This window comes from Parasteatoda tepidariorum, chromosome 7, assembly GCF_043381705.1.
Source record: "Parasteatoda tepidariorum isolate YZ-2023 chromosome 7, CAS_Ptep_4.0, whole genome shotgun sequence".
NCBI classification, from domain to species: Eukaryota; Metazoa; Arthropoda; class Arachnida; order Araneae; family Theridiidae; genus Parasteatoda; species Parasteatoda tepidariorum.
The window spans coordinates 43416626-43433075 of NC_092210.1; the positions used below are offsets into that span (position 1 = coordinate 43416626).

A 16450-nucleotide genomic window follows, 5' to 3' on the forward strand; every position below is an offset into this window, starting at 1 on the left:
TCAAAAGAACAGGGGGATCAGTGAGGAGGAGGAGGGTTGAGATGGAACGGGCATTATCTCCCTAAAATCAGCTGAGTTTGGCATTTAAAGAATAAGCCTTCATTCTTTCCAATAAAGAAAAGGGTCTTTGAACCATAACCGTAGCTATTGTCAAATCCAAGGAATCAAAGATCTCAGAGATTTTGGAATATTTTTTTTGCAGTTCATCTTATGTTGCTTATGGAGCAAAAATTTAAAAGTAATCGATTTTAGAAAAACCGGTGTCTTTGCTGGATACGTCAAATTATTTAAAATGTTTTTAAACAGTTTATAAATAAGAAAACTCAGCAAGAATCAAATTGATTTTTAAAATCTCTTCCAATGAATAATTTTTTTAGTTAATTTTGTAAAAGAAAACACAATAAATATAATTTATGTGATTTAAATGAATTTACCCTGGAATTTTAAAGCCAGTTTTATTAAGAATTAGAAAAGGTTGGATGCTTGACGTTTTTTATTTTGCTAAAATTTTAAGAAAATGTTCTTTATGTGAAACTATTATACTATTCAGAAGAGGCAAAACTTTCTTTTGCCAAAATTGAATAATGACATTGACACCTATTTTATGTTTTAATACATCTATAGTAACTATTAGAGGAGTTTTGGAGCAAATGTCAAGGGTCATTCAAAATAATGTTTCTTTCTTAGATACGACAGTCAAAATCTACTAGCTGCAACATAGGTACATATTTCAGTAAACTAATGGGCTGGGAAGGGGAAAAAAACGAGAAATGTGTGTTGCACAGTAAGTGCGGCATTACAAATTTATCTCTAAGTTGTGAAAATTTAAAATTTAACATAATTTTAATGGTTATAAGCTGCTGTTTCCAAATGTGGAAAAGTATGAAATTTGCCGGAAAAGAAACCTTAAATATAACAGAAACAAAATAAATTCCCAGATCTATGGTAAAAATTCAATTTTATACTATAAGGTTCTAAGCTTTAAAATACATTACTGAGAAGAAATTATGGTAAATTTGGATTTTTTTTATAAAATGTAGTTCAGGCATACTCTGGATTTTGGATAACTGATCCTCGCCTTCGCGTTGAAGATAGCTTTTGACGCCATCTTGAATTAACTTAAGGAGAGGAGGTCAAAGAGGTGGTCTAAGTCAAAATTACTTGCTTCAATCTATAGAAATGAGACACCGTATCCAATGTATCGAATAAAACTAAATCCAAGACGGTAGGTTACAGGAGTTTTGATGTATTAGACCTGTGTACTTAGACCTATTTACAAGCCTGACAAGCGATATATTGGATTCTTTAGGTGGGCAGAAGAATCGACGCGAGCTTTTCAAATGAAAAAAAAAAGTTTTCGGGAAAGTCTGAAAGCTCGAATAGACCCCGGTCTTTAAAAAGGGTTGGGATCTCATTTCAATCGGCTTGGTAGCAAGGGTGAGTAGTCTATAAACAACCAATCATGAGCAATGAAACTTACGTTTTCTTAAATCTTACCACTGACTTATAAGAATAATAGCTGGCCTATTGCTTGTCCCACTTAGTCATAACACTTTTTTCGTCAGAAAGTTTTTGGAGAGACTACGTAAGAAACAACAAAAATATCAATATTCCAAATGTGTAAAAGATGAAACCTCTACTTCCAACTGCAACGTCTGCCTACTTGAAGTACCAGAAATCAGCTTAACTAATTATTTCGCATGCATATTAGCTCCAGGACATTTCGCAGAATAGTGGGATTTCTTGAACCCGAGTTTAAGGTGCATGAACCTTTACTCTACAGTTTTGCTGCTGTAAATAATTCCCCCCTTTCATAAATGAAAATCAATGTTGCAAAATCTAGTAAAAAAATTATCTGATTAATGTGACAAAATAAAAAATTTAAATTCCAAGCGTTAAATATAATAATATTACGTATTTATGAAAACTTCTATCATAATTGAATACGAAAATAAAATATTCTAAAAAATCAACAGTATAAAAAAAATATTAGGAGCAGCCTTTTATTTCCAAGTTTGTCATCTGATTAAGAAATGGTGACATTTTCTCGCCGAACTTTTGACGCTAAAACCCACTAATCTCTGAGTTACGAAAAAGACATCACTGAACATTTTTTCTCTTTTCCCCCTTAATAATAAGCTCTGAAAACCTAACCAGTTTCTTTAGTAAGTGAATATTTTCTACTTTACCTCAGTTTAAATAGCATATTTTCTTGTAGAAAATATTTAACCTTATTCACGCATCATGCTTTTCTCTCCGTAGCGAATCAGTGGTTTTAGAAAGAGATATTTTATCGGTTAATTAAATAAGCAGAATACTCAGTGGAATAGCGAAGCATTAATTGCCAAGAAAGTACTTAATTTTATGGTTTTTCTAAATTATAAAAGGCTAGTTAAGTTAGATACTAAAGATAGTGAACAGAAGGTATTCTCTACTTAAATTCCTTTAAGCGATCTCTTTCCTTATGACTTCAGACATGAATTGGGCTATTAATTTCAATTGATTGTTGAATTTATTAGAAAAAAATCAGATTAATTAATACATTTTATTCAATTTTCGATAATCTTTCCCTTTAATGTTCGTATGAAATAGAAGCCAATAATTTATTTTTCTGAGAGAAAAATCGTTTAATACTTTGACGAATACTAAAATAAAGTGTTTACGTAAAAAAATTTAAAGCATAATAAATAATTTGCATTATAAATTACGAGAACAGTCACAAATTACGATGAAAGGGTTGGAAAGGGGAAAAAATTTTATTATTGCAAAATGCGATATTGTAATAAATATTTAATTTGTTAGGATTACAAACATAATTTTACTGTTGTTGTCTAAAAGCATCGAAACTAGTTTTCGATACTTTTGGAAGCTTGTACTTTCGTCTTAATATAAGAAGGGAAATGGCTACAAGCATTTGCTGTATGTTTTATTTACTGTAGAATCATTACATCATTTGCACAGGAAAAAAAAACTATTATCGTGAAAAAAGAGATTAACTTATTAATCTAATTTACAGGATGGTATGGAATGCGATTCTGCTGAAAGCCAAGGTCCACCCGGGTTAGATGATATTTTAAATTAAGGACGAAGTTACAGTTTTTGATAAGTCACGATTACCTAGAGTTAAAGGTATTGAACTGGGATTTGGAAGACCGAGGGTTCGATCCCCAGCTGCGACTCGAGGCCCACCTAGCTTCAGATAGATACCAGCTTGTCTAGAAAGTAAAAGCCGCCTGAGCGCAATGCTGACCACACTGCGACATTTATACCGCTGTTCATGAAATTGTAAAGCCTTGTAGAGTATCTACCACTACAAAATTACAATTCACTAGTATATAAGACATGTTAACTCGATTCTATGATAAGGTACCTTTTCACAGAGGAAGGTTGACATTGTCGATAGCTACTATCCCCACATTGGTGACCCGGACGTGATGTGAACACGCCTTCCTTGGCAGAAACACCCACTTCGATATGAGCACGTCTACCTAGACAGTAACGCCTACTTCGATGGATGGTCCACATTGAACAGTTGACTTGCTACTTGTGACTGCGACATTATCCACCTCCTCGCACTGTTGCTACTCAGTCTCGTCACGATCACGCACAGCGTCTGCTTGCATACACTGGACTGCTAAAGGCAACACAGGAGTGACTACGACCGTGAACTTAATACAGCTCTCACATTCAGCATGCAAAAGTACGGTGATCTTAATACAGCTCTCCCGGCTTCGCACAAAAACAGCAGTGACTCAACTAGTGGTATCCATGTATCGAATTCTATCACAGCTATAATTCTGGTGGGGGAGTACTGTAGAGTATCTACCACTACAAAATTACAATTCACTAGTATATAACTTGATTCACTAGTAGTTAACTTGATTCTATTGACATTGTCGATAGAATCTCTGGCTCGCCACTCTCTGGTTCGCAACGGGCTACTGTGGGAATGCTTTTTTTTTAAAGTTTTTTGTTCTAAAGATGAAGACATATATTTTATAGACTTTTTCACAATGTTTAATTTATTTCCGAACCTTTCGTATGGGATTCCTCTTAAAGTGCTTAAAAATATTCATCTGGGTAACAAATGCTCCCCATAAAACCGAAATATTCACCCCAACTCTAAAAGTGGATACTAAAGCGAAGAGCGAAAAGCGATTGATTTTGTGGTTAATTTATTTCGTGAGGAGTCCCGGAGTCATTATTCATTAGGAGTGAATATGGCACAAATATTCGCCGGAGAAAAGGATTACGGGAGTGATTGAGTGGAGAGAATTCCAGGAAAAGGGAAAATATGGAACAAATCGGATAGGGAAATGACAAAAAGATATGCTCTATACAAAGGGTCTCTTGAAATCTGATAGAATCGTCGAAATACGAGGCCGGTGTGATTTCACAAATAAAGACTGTGTTTGCGAGGGGAGCTGTTTGCAATTAAAATTAGTTAATGGCTACAGGTATAAGCTAAAACTGGAGATACTTTGTTTTTTAATGTTTTACAATTAAATGTCAACTCACTTAGCAGTTTATTTATTTAAGCAAGATAAAAATTGACACAGCTTGCTAATGATGGACAAAATCATTACGATACGTTTCTAAAAGCTTCATAATTTGTAAATGGTTTTCAAAATATCTAATAATTATTTACAGTTACTTAAAAAAAACTTAACAGCAATGTTTAATATGAAGTTTGTACCTACAATTTTAAAATAATTTTAATATCAAAAACGTAAGTTTTTGCAAAAGATTTTGCCTAAAAAAGATTGAAACTAATCTTTTTATCGATATGCGACCTTATAGACGCACAATACTAATAAGAGCATTATTAAGAATTTATAATTCCACCATTCTTTTTGGTTGTAAAATAATGAATCAATTAAATTTCTAATATTCTAATTAAATATATTACCCAAATATAACATTTTCTGTTAGTTTCTTGATTTCTTATTCCTTCATCTTTTTCTATCTATCTTTCGATGAATTTTTTTCTGAACATCGTTTTTCTTCAACTTTATGAAGTTTTATGGACTAAATTGAGAACATTTCGGGAATCAGAAACAACGAAATAGAGTATTAAGGCGATTCCAAGTACAGTGTAAAAAATTTCCGGATCAAATTACAGTAAAAAGTACTGGCGCTCTTTGTGCCGGTACTTTTTATCATAAAATCCATTTTTATTGATCTTTACAGCTCATTTTTACATGTTACGAAACAATAAAAACTGATGTATCGTAATTTTTACTGTAAAATCACTGAATAATTCTTATTAAATAAAAATTACTAAAAAAGTACAGTACACTATTTTAAGGTAAAAATAGATTTTATGCATAATGCTCCCAAAGTACTGGTACTTTATACCATAATTTTATTCAGAATTAATTTACGATGTTGGAGGGGGGGAGGGCAATGTGTATGCAGGTTTTCTTAAGCACATGCAGTAATCATTATAGGAGAAATTTGGGGGCTCTGATGGACCATTCACAAAATTTTTTATTGTTAAAACAAACCCTTCTAAAATACTTCATCGTAAAAATGGGTCGTTCACAAACTATTTTATCCAAAAATTGGAACTTTGTAATATTTTGTTTTCTATTATAGAAATGAAATACATTCTTATGTAACACAGAATTGATAAAGCTTAAAATTCATAATTTCAAGACTACAACTCCCTATAAGACATGGCTTCTGTGAGTTCTTTCCTCAAAAACAGGACTTTATTTTCTCATATTCACCAAATTAGAACTTTAAAAAGAACCCGATTCTAATTTTAGATTCATAAAATTTCCAGTAAATTTTTAGCAAATTTACAAGAGCAAGATCTACCACAAAAAATCTAAGCAAATGATTTATTTTTAAGATTTTTCCTAAATCAGGACCCAGTTTTCATAAATTCACTAAAATATGTGTAGATTTACCACAACTTAAGAAAATTTAGAATAACACCAAATTTTATTGGAATTTTTATGTATTTTACTTTTGGCACTGTGTCAATCCAAGCATAGACACATTTTATTTACAATTTTTTTGGACAAATATAAAAATGATTATATTACGCGTGGCACTAAAAGGTGGAATTGTCCACTAACTTTCAGAAACATTGCAAAGTGATGTTAAAAAACTTATTGTCGCATATATTTCAGCTACTGAAATTAAACTTTATACGACTTAAAAAGATTTTACATTTAATTAAGGTGCTTTTTTATACGCAAATCTTAAAAAGTATTTTTATTAACATTTTAAATTCGTATAATACGAAATATACAGCTCGTAAATTTCTATAACATTTTTAATAATCGTGATCCATTACGAAGTGTTATTTTAATTATTAACACTTTGTTATTTGTATCCCGGTTTAATTACTTTTTATGACAGTTTTAAAATACGCACTGAAAAAAAAATTAAAGCTCAGAAATAATGTAAAAAAGTTTTCTATATTAATTGAAAAGAGATTTAATTCTTCGCTGTACAAAAAGTTGAAAAAATTCTTTTATGACTTTTTAAACCTATTTAAAATTGAATCTGAATCGGAACATTTTTTCTTTCTTTCACGAAATCCTCTTTTGATAAAATGTTTTCATTTCTAATTAGTTTTACAATAATTTTTATTTTCATCAAAAAGTTGTGAAAACTTAGTTCAAGTTCTTTAAATGAATTCTTTTTAGAAAGTATAATTTTTTTTCTAAGAAAATGAAACACTTTTTAATATTTCCATTATAAAACTAGTTCACAGTGTTAAATGCAATCAAAATATGCAAAGGTGAAGCTGCATTTTCAAAAAAATTAGATTTTTTAATCTTTTTAGTAAAATTTTCTTTTTTTTTTCCTAACTTTTCCTATTTAAGTTTTAATGGCTTTACCATTTTATAATTTAGTTATTTTATATGATATTTTTGTTTAGTTGGTACTGAGTTTATTGAAATCTCTTGGGAAACAATCGGTAATTCTAAAACAGCAGATTAATGACATTTACGTTTCATGTCATTGCTTAACGCTGAGGCAGGATGATCAGAATTATTTATCAGCATAAACGACTTTTTTAAATTTAAACTGATGTTTTTTTAACACAGTCTGACCAAATTATAATTCGCCTTCTTTCTCTGGTGAATTCATTTAGCTTTTTTGAACAGCAGATCTGATGATTACCCAAATGCTTCGTATTTCAAACAATTAGAATGCATTATTGCGTTTGCTTAAGATACACAGGGCGCCAAAGCGGAAAAAAAAGAAAAGAAAACTGACTACCTTGAATATCTTTTGATCTAATGATCGGATTTTCGCGTTTTAGAACTCAATCTTAATAGCTCAAGGGGGTGACCTCAAATATGCTATTTAATAAATGCAGACGATATTTTAAGTTACGAAATCAGACAAAAACGTACTTTCTTTAAATAAACATTCCATTTTTTCGACAGATTCGGATTTCTGACTAAAATATAGGTGGTAGCCGCAATCTGGGTATTATGCTCCCAATAGTTTGGTCAGGAGAGAGATCTAAAGCTTGGACCCCTTAATGTTAATTTTACTTTTTGCGTATTTCACCACATCTCGAGAACTTTTTAAACGAATTGAAAAAAAAATTTTCTCAATTATATAATTCGTTTACTCAAAGATAATACCGGGCAAAAAACATGCAATTTAGATCAAAAAAGATACAAACTCAATAAACATGCTAATTTAGTGCTCACGGCATTTCTACATTCTACTAAAAAAAGTGCCTTCACTAAAAAAGCAAACACTAAATATTTTCCGGTACGGTACGGTATAAATTACGGAATAAGTACCGACACATCATCCATAAAATCCCTTTTTACTGTGAAATTTTATGTCGAAATTTTTACAGGCATATTTATTCCATTAGGATAATTCAGTGATTTTACTGTAATTATACTGTGAAAATTACGGTATATCAAATATTTTGTTCTGTAACATATTCAAGTAAAAATGGAGTTTACGATAAAGAGTACCGGAACCTGTGGGTCGGTACTTTTTACCGTAATTTGTTCCGGAACTTCTTATGATATACCTGATTTCGATGGATTGTTAATCCTCAAAATTTAATGGGACAAACTGAAAAACATAGTCTGGATGATATAGGTAGAAGAGCAGTCAAAAATTTGTTTCCCTTATTTTTATTTTTACTTATTGCATATGTCACCAACTCACGTAAGTCGTATTTTTAACTATTTGTTTTATAATAATTATTTCACGGATTCTCTTAAAGTTTCGAAATTTATCTTTTAAAATCATGCAGATTAGTGCAAAAATTTGTATACATTCATATCTAAGTATTTTGGACCATTTATAAATTAAATGACTAAAAATAATAAATAACAGTATAAAGTAATTTTTTACTTGCAGTTATTTTTGTAGAAACAAATTTAATGATTCTGTGTAAAACTACTTTAATTTGCTTCATTGATTTTAGAGATATAAAAAAATACACGAAAAGTGAAATAAACATTAAGGTGCCCAAATTCTCAATCACTCTCTTGCTTAAATTAGTGAGACCATTTTCACCACATATTGGCTTCCTCCGGAATTTCGTAGATGAAAGAAGATAAAATGTTCTTTTATTTGGTGAATGTTCCTGTGGTAAATTTCGTAACTTAAAATACCGTCTGATATTGTATATCACTGGTTTTTAAACAAATTGGGGTTTTTTTTAAAAGAAAAAAAACCATCCACTACTTCTTAACATTTAGTGCAATTATAAAATAAAAAAAGATTAACAGTAGTGATTTTCTTAAAAGAAAATATAAAAAAATTATGAAAATAAAAGAAAATCATTTATTAACATTGAAATTAGCTAAATAAAAAAATATATATAGAAAGCAAGATATTTTTATGATAAATATTATGTTAAAAAAATTCAGTCAGCCAATTTTTTTTGAAAAGAATATCAGCAATTTCAAAATCTTTTGTTTCTTTATATTGCTTTTTAGTATTCGACCTTAAAAGCCATACTTAAGTATTGAATAAATATCAAAAAAATCTTTTTAAATAATTATTATTAAAAATTTCTGTTGACAAATAAAAATTACCTTGTTTTTAGATACTTCTTTATTTAAGCAGATTAATTTACAATATAATGCTTATTTTAAGGTAAAAATAATGATTTTTTTTTAAATGGAAATTAAAAAAATATTATATTTTAATGAGTTTTATTCGGAATTAAATAAATTACAATTACTAATTCTACAATTTAAATTAAATAACGAGAATTTTTTTCTTGTAACAGGCTAACACTTGAAATGACAAATAAATTTCATCACATCTTTTTGTTAAATATATTGATGTACTGTCATTTATTAAATTGGTCTCCTGTCCAATAAAAACTGTAGTTTAAAATGAATTTTCAGGAAGTCTAACGACCAATTTAAGTCTAATAACGAGCAAAATAATGAGTCTAATATTTTTAAAAATCAAAATACTTAAAGANTCTTTTGTTTCTGTATATTACTTTTTAGTATTCGACCTTAAAAGCCATACTTAAGTATTCATAAATATCAAAAAAATCTTTTTAAATAATTATTATTAAAAATTTCTGTTGACAAATAAAAATTACCTTGTTTTTATATACTTCTTTATTTAAGCAGATTAATTTACAATATAATGCTTATTTTAGGGTAAAAATAATGAATTTTTTTTAATGGAAATTAAAAAAATATTATATTTCAATGAGTTTTATTCGGAATTAAATAAATTACAATTACTAATTCTACAATTTAAATTAAATAACGAGAATTTTTTTCTTGTAACAGGCTAACACTTGGAATGGCAAATAAATTTTATCACATCTTTTTGTTAAATGTATTGATGTACTGTCATTTATTAAATTGGTCTCCTGTCCAATAAAAACTGTAGTTTAAAATGAATTTTCAGGAAGTCTAACGACCAATCTAAGTCTAATAACGAGCAAAATAATGAGTCTAATATTTTTAAAAATCAAAATACTTAAAGACACTGGAGAGTCACTTCTATATCAGTCCTGTTTTATATTAGCAATAACATGCTATACTGCTAAAAATATAAAATTTCGACTTTAATTCTTTTTTTAATTACAGAAAAAAAAGAAACTCACCCTTAACAGTGGATATCCCTGTATGAAATGTGGACATCAAAAGTAAAATTGTAAATAAACATCTGGACAAAAATTTAGTAGTCTCAAAATAACTATTTTTATCGCTATTCATACTCAATTCTATAGTACAAATTACTACAGGTAAATATTCTGCAAAATTTTAGCACGCGAAGCCAAGCACGTCACATTGCCAGCTATAGCTGGAGAACCTCATTGCCTCCCCAAACTGAATTTCACTGCCGATTTCGGGCATCTGAAAACTTCGCGCGCTTCCCAAATATCTACAGGACAAAATTCTTCACATAAGGTTGCCAAGCTCGATGGCTTCGCCAACTTACGCGCGCCAAAAGATTACTGAACTTTCAGAGAATCGCCGAGCCCTTCTGATATATCTTTATTACCGCTATTCTTCTAAAAATTATTTTTAATACCTTTTCAAAAACTCAATCAATTTTTGATTTTTCTAATCCATTTTTACAAGGCATGATATATATTTCTGTTCCTTTTTTCTTCTTTTATATTTTTCTTTTACCAAAGAAACAAAAATGTAATTAACGTTTTTGTACGGAACTAGAAATTTCTATTAATATTTAAATTAATAACAATTTATAATTACTAATTAACAACAAAAATAGTTTGCGTATTACTCTCTTATAGTACCATAACCGTTTGTGTTAGGTTTCAAAAATTGGAACGGCGGTTGCAAGGTGTAGTTTTTACTCTGATCTTAAGATCGTTCATAAATTTCAATTAATTCGTTCGGAAAATGAATTTTTTTCATAGATTTAGCATTAGCCATTATTAAAAATTAAACTACAAAAAAATCTACTTTTAATTGTTTAAAAGATAAAATATGAGATGTTTGCAAACTATCGAATAAACAACGAGTTTTACAAGGAGTTTCTGTCACGTTCTTTAATAATTATGTATCTTTTATAATTATGTCAAAGAAGAATGAAATTAATGAATTAGTAATTCATTTATGTCATGAACTAGTCGTGAGCTTTACTCTTTTGATGCTTGTTTCAAAAATATAAATAGTTTAGAATTAAGGGCAATAAAAATACGAAATAAATAAATGAAACATGTCAGTTAAGGGCGAATTCATCAGGAAAATTGTTTGGTTGTAGTAAATCTTGACTGTCTCGTGTTAGCGACTATACCATGAGTACAGGGTTCTGGAGAAAATGTACTTTTTCTTCAAATCTATGCCCAAATAAGAGAAGTAGCCTAAAAAATGAGTGGTGCCGCCATCTATCCGTAGGGCTCTCAGCCGAGACGTACTTTCACCCTTGGAGGTGCTCTCTTGTGAAACGAATAAAACCCTTTTTCTTACTTAATTTACAAAAACCAATGACTGGCAAGCTTGGATTGTCCGAGTGTCATTGGAAACAACAACAACAAAAATTATTATTTACACGCTTGAAAACATTTACTGCATATTTCTAAAAACTGTTGAAAATGAGTATATTAAGTTCCCAACGAAACGATTTTCAATTACGATCAACTATGGGGAGATTTCTCTGCTATTTGTTAATAACTGGTGAGAAATCGAAACCATCGGAATAGAAATATAAAAGCATTTCGGGGCTGGAAAGCTGTATCTCCTAAGTAACTTTTTTATTTATGACTCAAATGGAATCCAAATTTGTAAAAAATGTTTCGAAAGCAGCTGACCATTCTACAATATAAATTTTTTAAATAATTATTATTTCACTTACTAAAGATTATTTGATTTTCTTTTATAATGCAATTTGACAAATCATTATTTAGTGTCAGCTGAGAGACAGTGGCATTAAATGAATTTCGAAAGACCGCATTTTACAAATGCTAATAAAATTCCACAAATAATAAAAATTTTGAATACATGCAACTTAAATTAAAAAATTTATCAAAAGTAAAAAAAAAAAAAATATCAGCCAATAGATATAATCGTCTCAACAGTTCACACAGTTATATCAGCAAAAAAAGTGTATTCTAATACTGTAATAATACAGACAAATTAAAATATATCAGTGCAATAGAGTGAGAAGCACCAAACAGTAAAGTAAAATCACAAAAATGCAAAACAAATAGGTACATGCAAAAGCATATGGAGAAGGTAGAATCGTATGGATATTAAAAAAGTTATATATATATATATATATATAGATTTGTATNTAAAATTATTTTTATGGGTGCATAGTATATATATATATATATATATATATACATGAATATTGAAATATTTAAGAAAGTATTGAAGAAACGCTTTTTAATACAGGTAATGTGATAGGTGGTCAAAAATTGAAAAAAAAGGAAAGAAGATAAGCCGTTTAAATCTTTTTCAACAATTCTATAAAGGATTTTGTCCTTTTTTATTCTTTGTTTAAAGAGTTTACTACTTTCTTATTTTTATTACTTTCTCATAAGATAAGATGTTTTATAACGTAGTCTAAGAAGTTTACATCGTTTAATCCTTTTCTATTTTATATTTGTTACCTAGATTTACTAAATCAGTTTTAAAGTCTTTGAATATTTATTTCCTTTTTTTTCTCTAAATATTTATTTGCTTACCTTTTCCCTATCCTTTTTTTCATTTTCAAATTTGTCTTTTTCATTGCAGTTGTTTACTCTTAGAAAGTTAGGTATTAAATCTTACTAAGCTTAAAATACTATTTCTCAAAGAAATATAATATCTCGTTACAGTACATAAAAAAAACATTTACGTCAAAAAGAGAGTATAAGCCGATGAACATTGTAGTATAAATAAATAATTTGTAATTAATGATAAATTACGCACAAAAAAGTATTTAAAAAATAATGTATTTTAACTTTCAAAAGTATTTTCCGTTTTGTCTCAAAGGGGATAAATATTGCTTAAATAAAAGATTAATTTATCTCGCAAACCTTTTTTAAAAAAAATATATTTGAGAAGAAATATATTTCAAAAGTAAGAGTAATTCAAAAGTAATTGCTTATCTATTTCATATGAATAATATATTATTCTATTAGGGACCGATTTTTTTTGTTGTTGCAGAACTAGACTGGTTTTTAAATAATTTGTGATTTTTTTCAATGGAAGTTATAACACAGAAATGTAAATAATAACAGTCAACTAACATTAATGTAAAAAATAGTTATGGTTGATTTTAAAGTAAACGTTTTAACTTTGAAAAATATTGTTTATCGCAAATGCACTAATTATGTTTCCTAATAAAAGTAATTTTTTTTTCAAAGAATGTTGGAATAACTGCTTTCTTTAAAAAAATTCATTTGATTTAAATACTGTAAAATTAAACTTGTTTAAGTTACTAATAAATTACGCAATGTTTCTCTTTTATATAGAGATTCTTAGATTTCATGAAGTGATACTCCTGCACACTGTTAAAAGGTTCAATCTAAAATTATGGTAAAATAACTGGCAGCTGTCTGTCCATCCGATTAACCCTAAAGTTTACGGTAAAGAACATATTTTTTCTTTATGGATTTGAAACCATTTATAAAAGTATGATTATAAAACCATGAATACTATGAATACTATACGGTTTTTTAACCATTTACAACTAGCATTTTTCAAGAACGTAAAAAAAATACTTATTTAACTAGACATAGGAGCTCTACTTTTCGTAAGGTAATGGGCATTGGAAAGTTCCGGATGTTGGTAATTCTTCATATGTTAAATGGAATGGAGAAAACATAGTGGTGTCAACACTAGGACTCGAACTTCAGATCTGCCGGTCATGACATTGACAGATAAGCCCGCTCGGCTAGGATATGCACGCAGTTGCAAAGAACTATAAGTAGCTTCATTAGGTGGTTCTAGTTGATGTGATGAAATCCTGGTTGTTTAACCATATTAGGTGAAAGCAGTTAGTAAACAGTTTTTCTAAAACTTAACAGTTTGATTACCATTTCATTTACGGTTATTTGACTGTTTTGAATAAATATGGTAAAATAACCATTCGATAAATTGTTATATAACCATTTTTCCGAGAAATTTCCAACATTGCACGGAGAAAAAATTTCTGGTAAAATTAAAATGCCGTATGTTAATGAAATTTCTGGTAAAAATTCCATAATTCTGGTAATAAAAATAAAAACGTATGATAATTTAACCGTTTATTTGGGGTTTTTCTATTCATATGGAAACGGTTTACCGGAAATTCTTATTTTCAAAATTATAATTCTCTTTACCTCACATTTAGTAAAGAATACAAATCTGAAAAGTAAATTTAACGGAATAAATGATTTATTAACGAATAATTATTGCTCTAAGATATCATGATTAAGTCACCAAATTATACCACATTAACCAAATTTTATCACATATTATGCAATATATTTTATTGTTAATTTTACCAAAATCATAACCAAAACGCCTCGGTAGAAGTAACTTTTTGGTGTTACAAGAGCCAGAAATACGGTAAATAATATCACATTGTGGTAGTTTTGACCATACTTTTTTCTCCCTGTACTTTATAGATAAATCTATATGAATTTATATGGAAACTCAGCATTTAAAAAAATAGTTTACAATTTATTAAATTAGTTAAAAGCATATTATTAAAACATTTAGAAAAGGGATTATTAGATTTTTTTCCTTAATTATAGTAGGAGCCTTTTTTTAGTTTGCTGATACAGACTAAATGAATTTTACCATGACTATGAAAACAATTACATTGTTCCGCAAAACTATTTATTTTTGCTGGTAAATCTATGTTGTAAATATAACATAAAAATATACAAACTGATTGAAGTTTGCTGAAAGTACCTTACAAGTTTATCACTGCAAGTCCAGGAAAACTGTTCTCAAGGAAAGTCAAAAAAAAAAAATTGATTTTTATTGATTCTCATCATTTTGATTGAGGAAACCATGATTCTTTTGAGAAGACATTTTTACATTTTCCACACCATGCAGTCAAAAACAGGTGCCAAGAAGGGAAGGTATCCTCATACTATAAGCAGGAAAGATCAAGGAATGGACAAGTTGATCATAGCTCGCACCTTAAATTTCATCAGTTTTCGAAAAGAAATCAACAGATGTTAATGGGAAGATTTGGCAGGATTCGGCAGAAGTTCAATGAAAAACAGGCAAGCTTATGCCCCTTTTTGGATGATTACGTTTTCATCACGCTGATGGAGGATATACATATTTTTTATTTTATTTTATAGCCGTCGTTGAACAGCCTTCCGAATTTTCAGTTTGCGACTACCAATATTCAACTCCGTATCGAACCCAATCCAGATGACAATGAAATTCATGGATCAATCATTGGGAGAAATTTATCTTCGTGGAGGACTTTATGGTGGAACTAACTAGCATTTGCTTTACATAGAGAGGAAAACCACGAAAACCTCCCATGGTTAGTCTGACGGCAAGGGGACTCTAATCATGATCCGTCTACCACTGTGGATATTTTGCATCACCACTGGTTACTATACAGGGTGTATCAGTTAAGCGTTTCAGAACTTCTAAGAGGGGTAGGGGGCATCCTGACGACTCGAAATCATATAGCAATGTGGGGTTGGAAATGCTTTCCTGAAGCGGTGACGTACACAGAAGCACCATAAAGAAAAGAGACCGTAAGTGAAAAATCGCTATAATAATACATTGAAAAAATTATATGGCCTCCTCGGTCACCCGACCTATCATGTCTTGATTTCTGGAGTCATATGAAAACACTGGTTTATGACACCCCTGTTNTTTTCACTTATATGGGCAATTTATGATTGATTTCGGATGCATCTTTCATTTTTTTTAAACTGATTTTTAAGGGTATGTTTTATTTGCCCAATATACTCAAAACTACACTGACGATATTCATATATATATATATATATATATTATATTAAATAAATTGCATTTTCATCATTTTTGTTTTGTTTTCATAAAGTGAATATTTTTGCAAATATTATTTTTCATTGTTTAAATTGGAAGTAATCAAAGTACTTTCGATTGTCGTAAGGGATGGCGCATTGTTTTTCTCTAAGAAAATATTAAATGTCTGAGATGCTGACACGATCTCATTAAATGTATTCAAATGAAAAACTACTTAAGTGGGCGTGAATAATTACGTAGGATATGTCAATAAATCATTTCCCTTAATTATGCCATTCTTTGGTTCAATTATTACAAAAATAGTGAAAAAAGTATTTATCAACATTGTTTGCACTTCTTAGAAATTATTTGTTACGTATCTGCATTCAACATATTTGCCATGGCATATTTGACGTAAAAAATAATTATTTTCTTAATTATTGACAATTAGAAAAATGAATGGATTTTTTTCTGATAAAAAAGAACAAATGATTAAGATCTTGCTTAAATAATGTGATTTTTTTAATTTTTTTTCTTTTCAAAGTAATTATGGATGTAAAAATTTTTAT

General features: G+C 29.3%; 1 protein-coding gene across 1 annotated transcript in view; it reads right to left on the minus strand.

Moving 5' to 3' along the window:
• Positions 1-10366, minus strand: part of LOC107445428 (BMP and activin membrane-bound inhibitor homolog) — a 50806-nt gene extending 40440 nt beyond the window's left edge. The window contains exon 1 of the mRNA XM_016059813.3: positions 10082-10366. Coding sequence (XP_015915299.1) covers positions 10082-10193 — 112 coding nt within the window. The 5' untranslated portion in view covers positions 10194-10366. The remainder of the gene's footprint in view (positions 1-10081) is intronic.
• Between the last annotated feature and the right edge of the window lie 6084 nt (positions 10367-16450).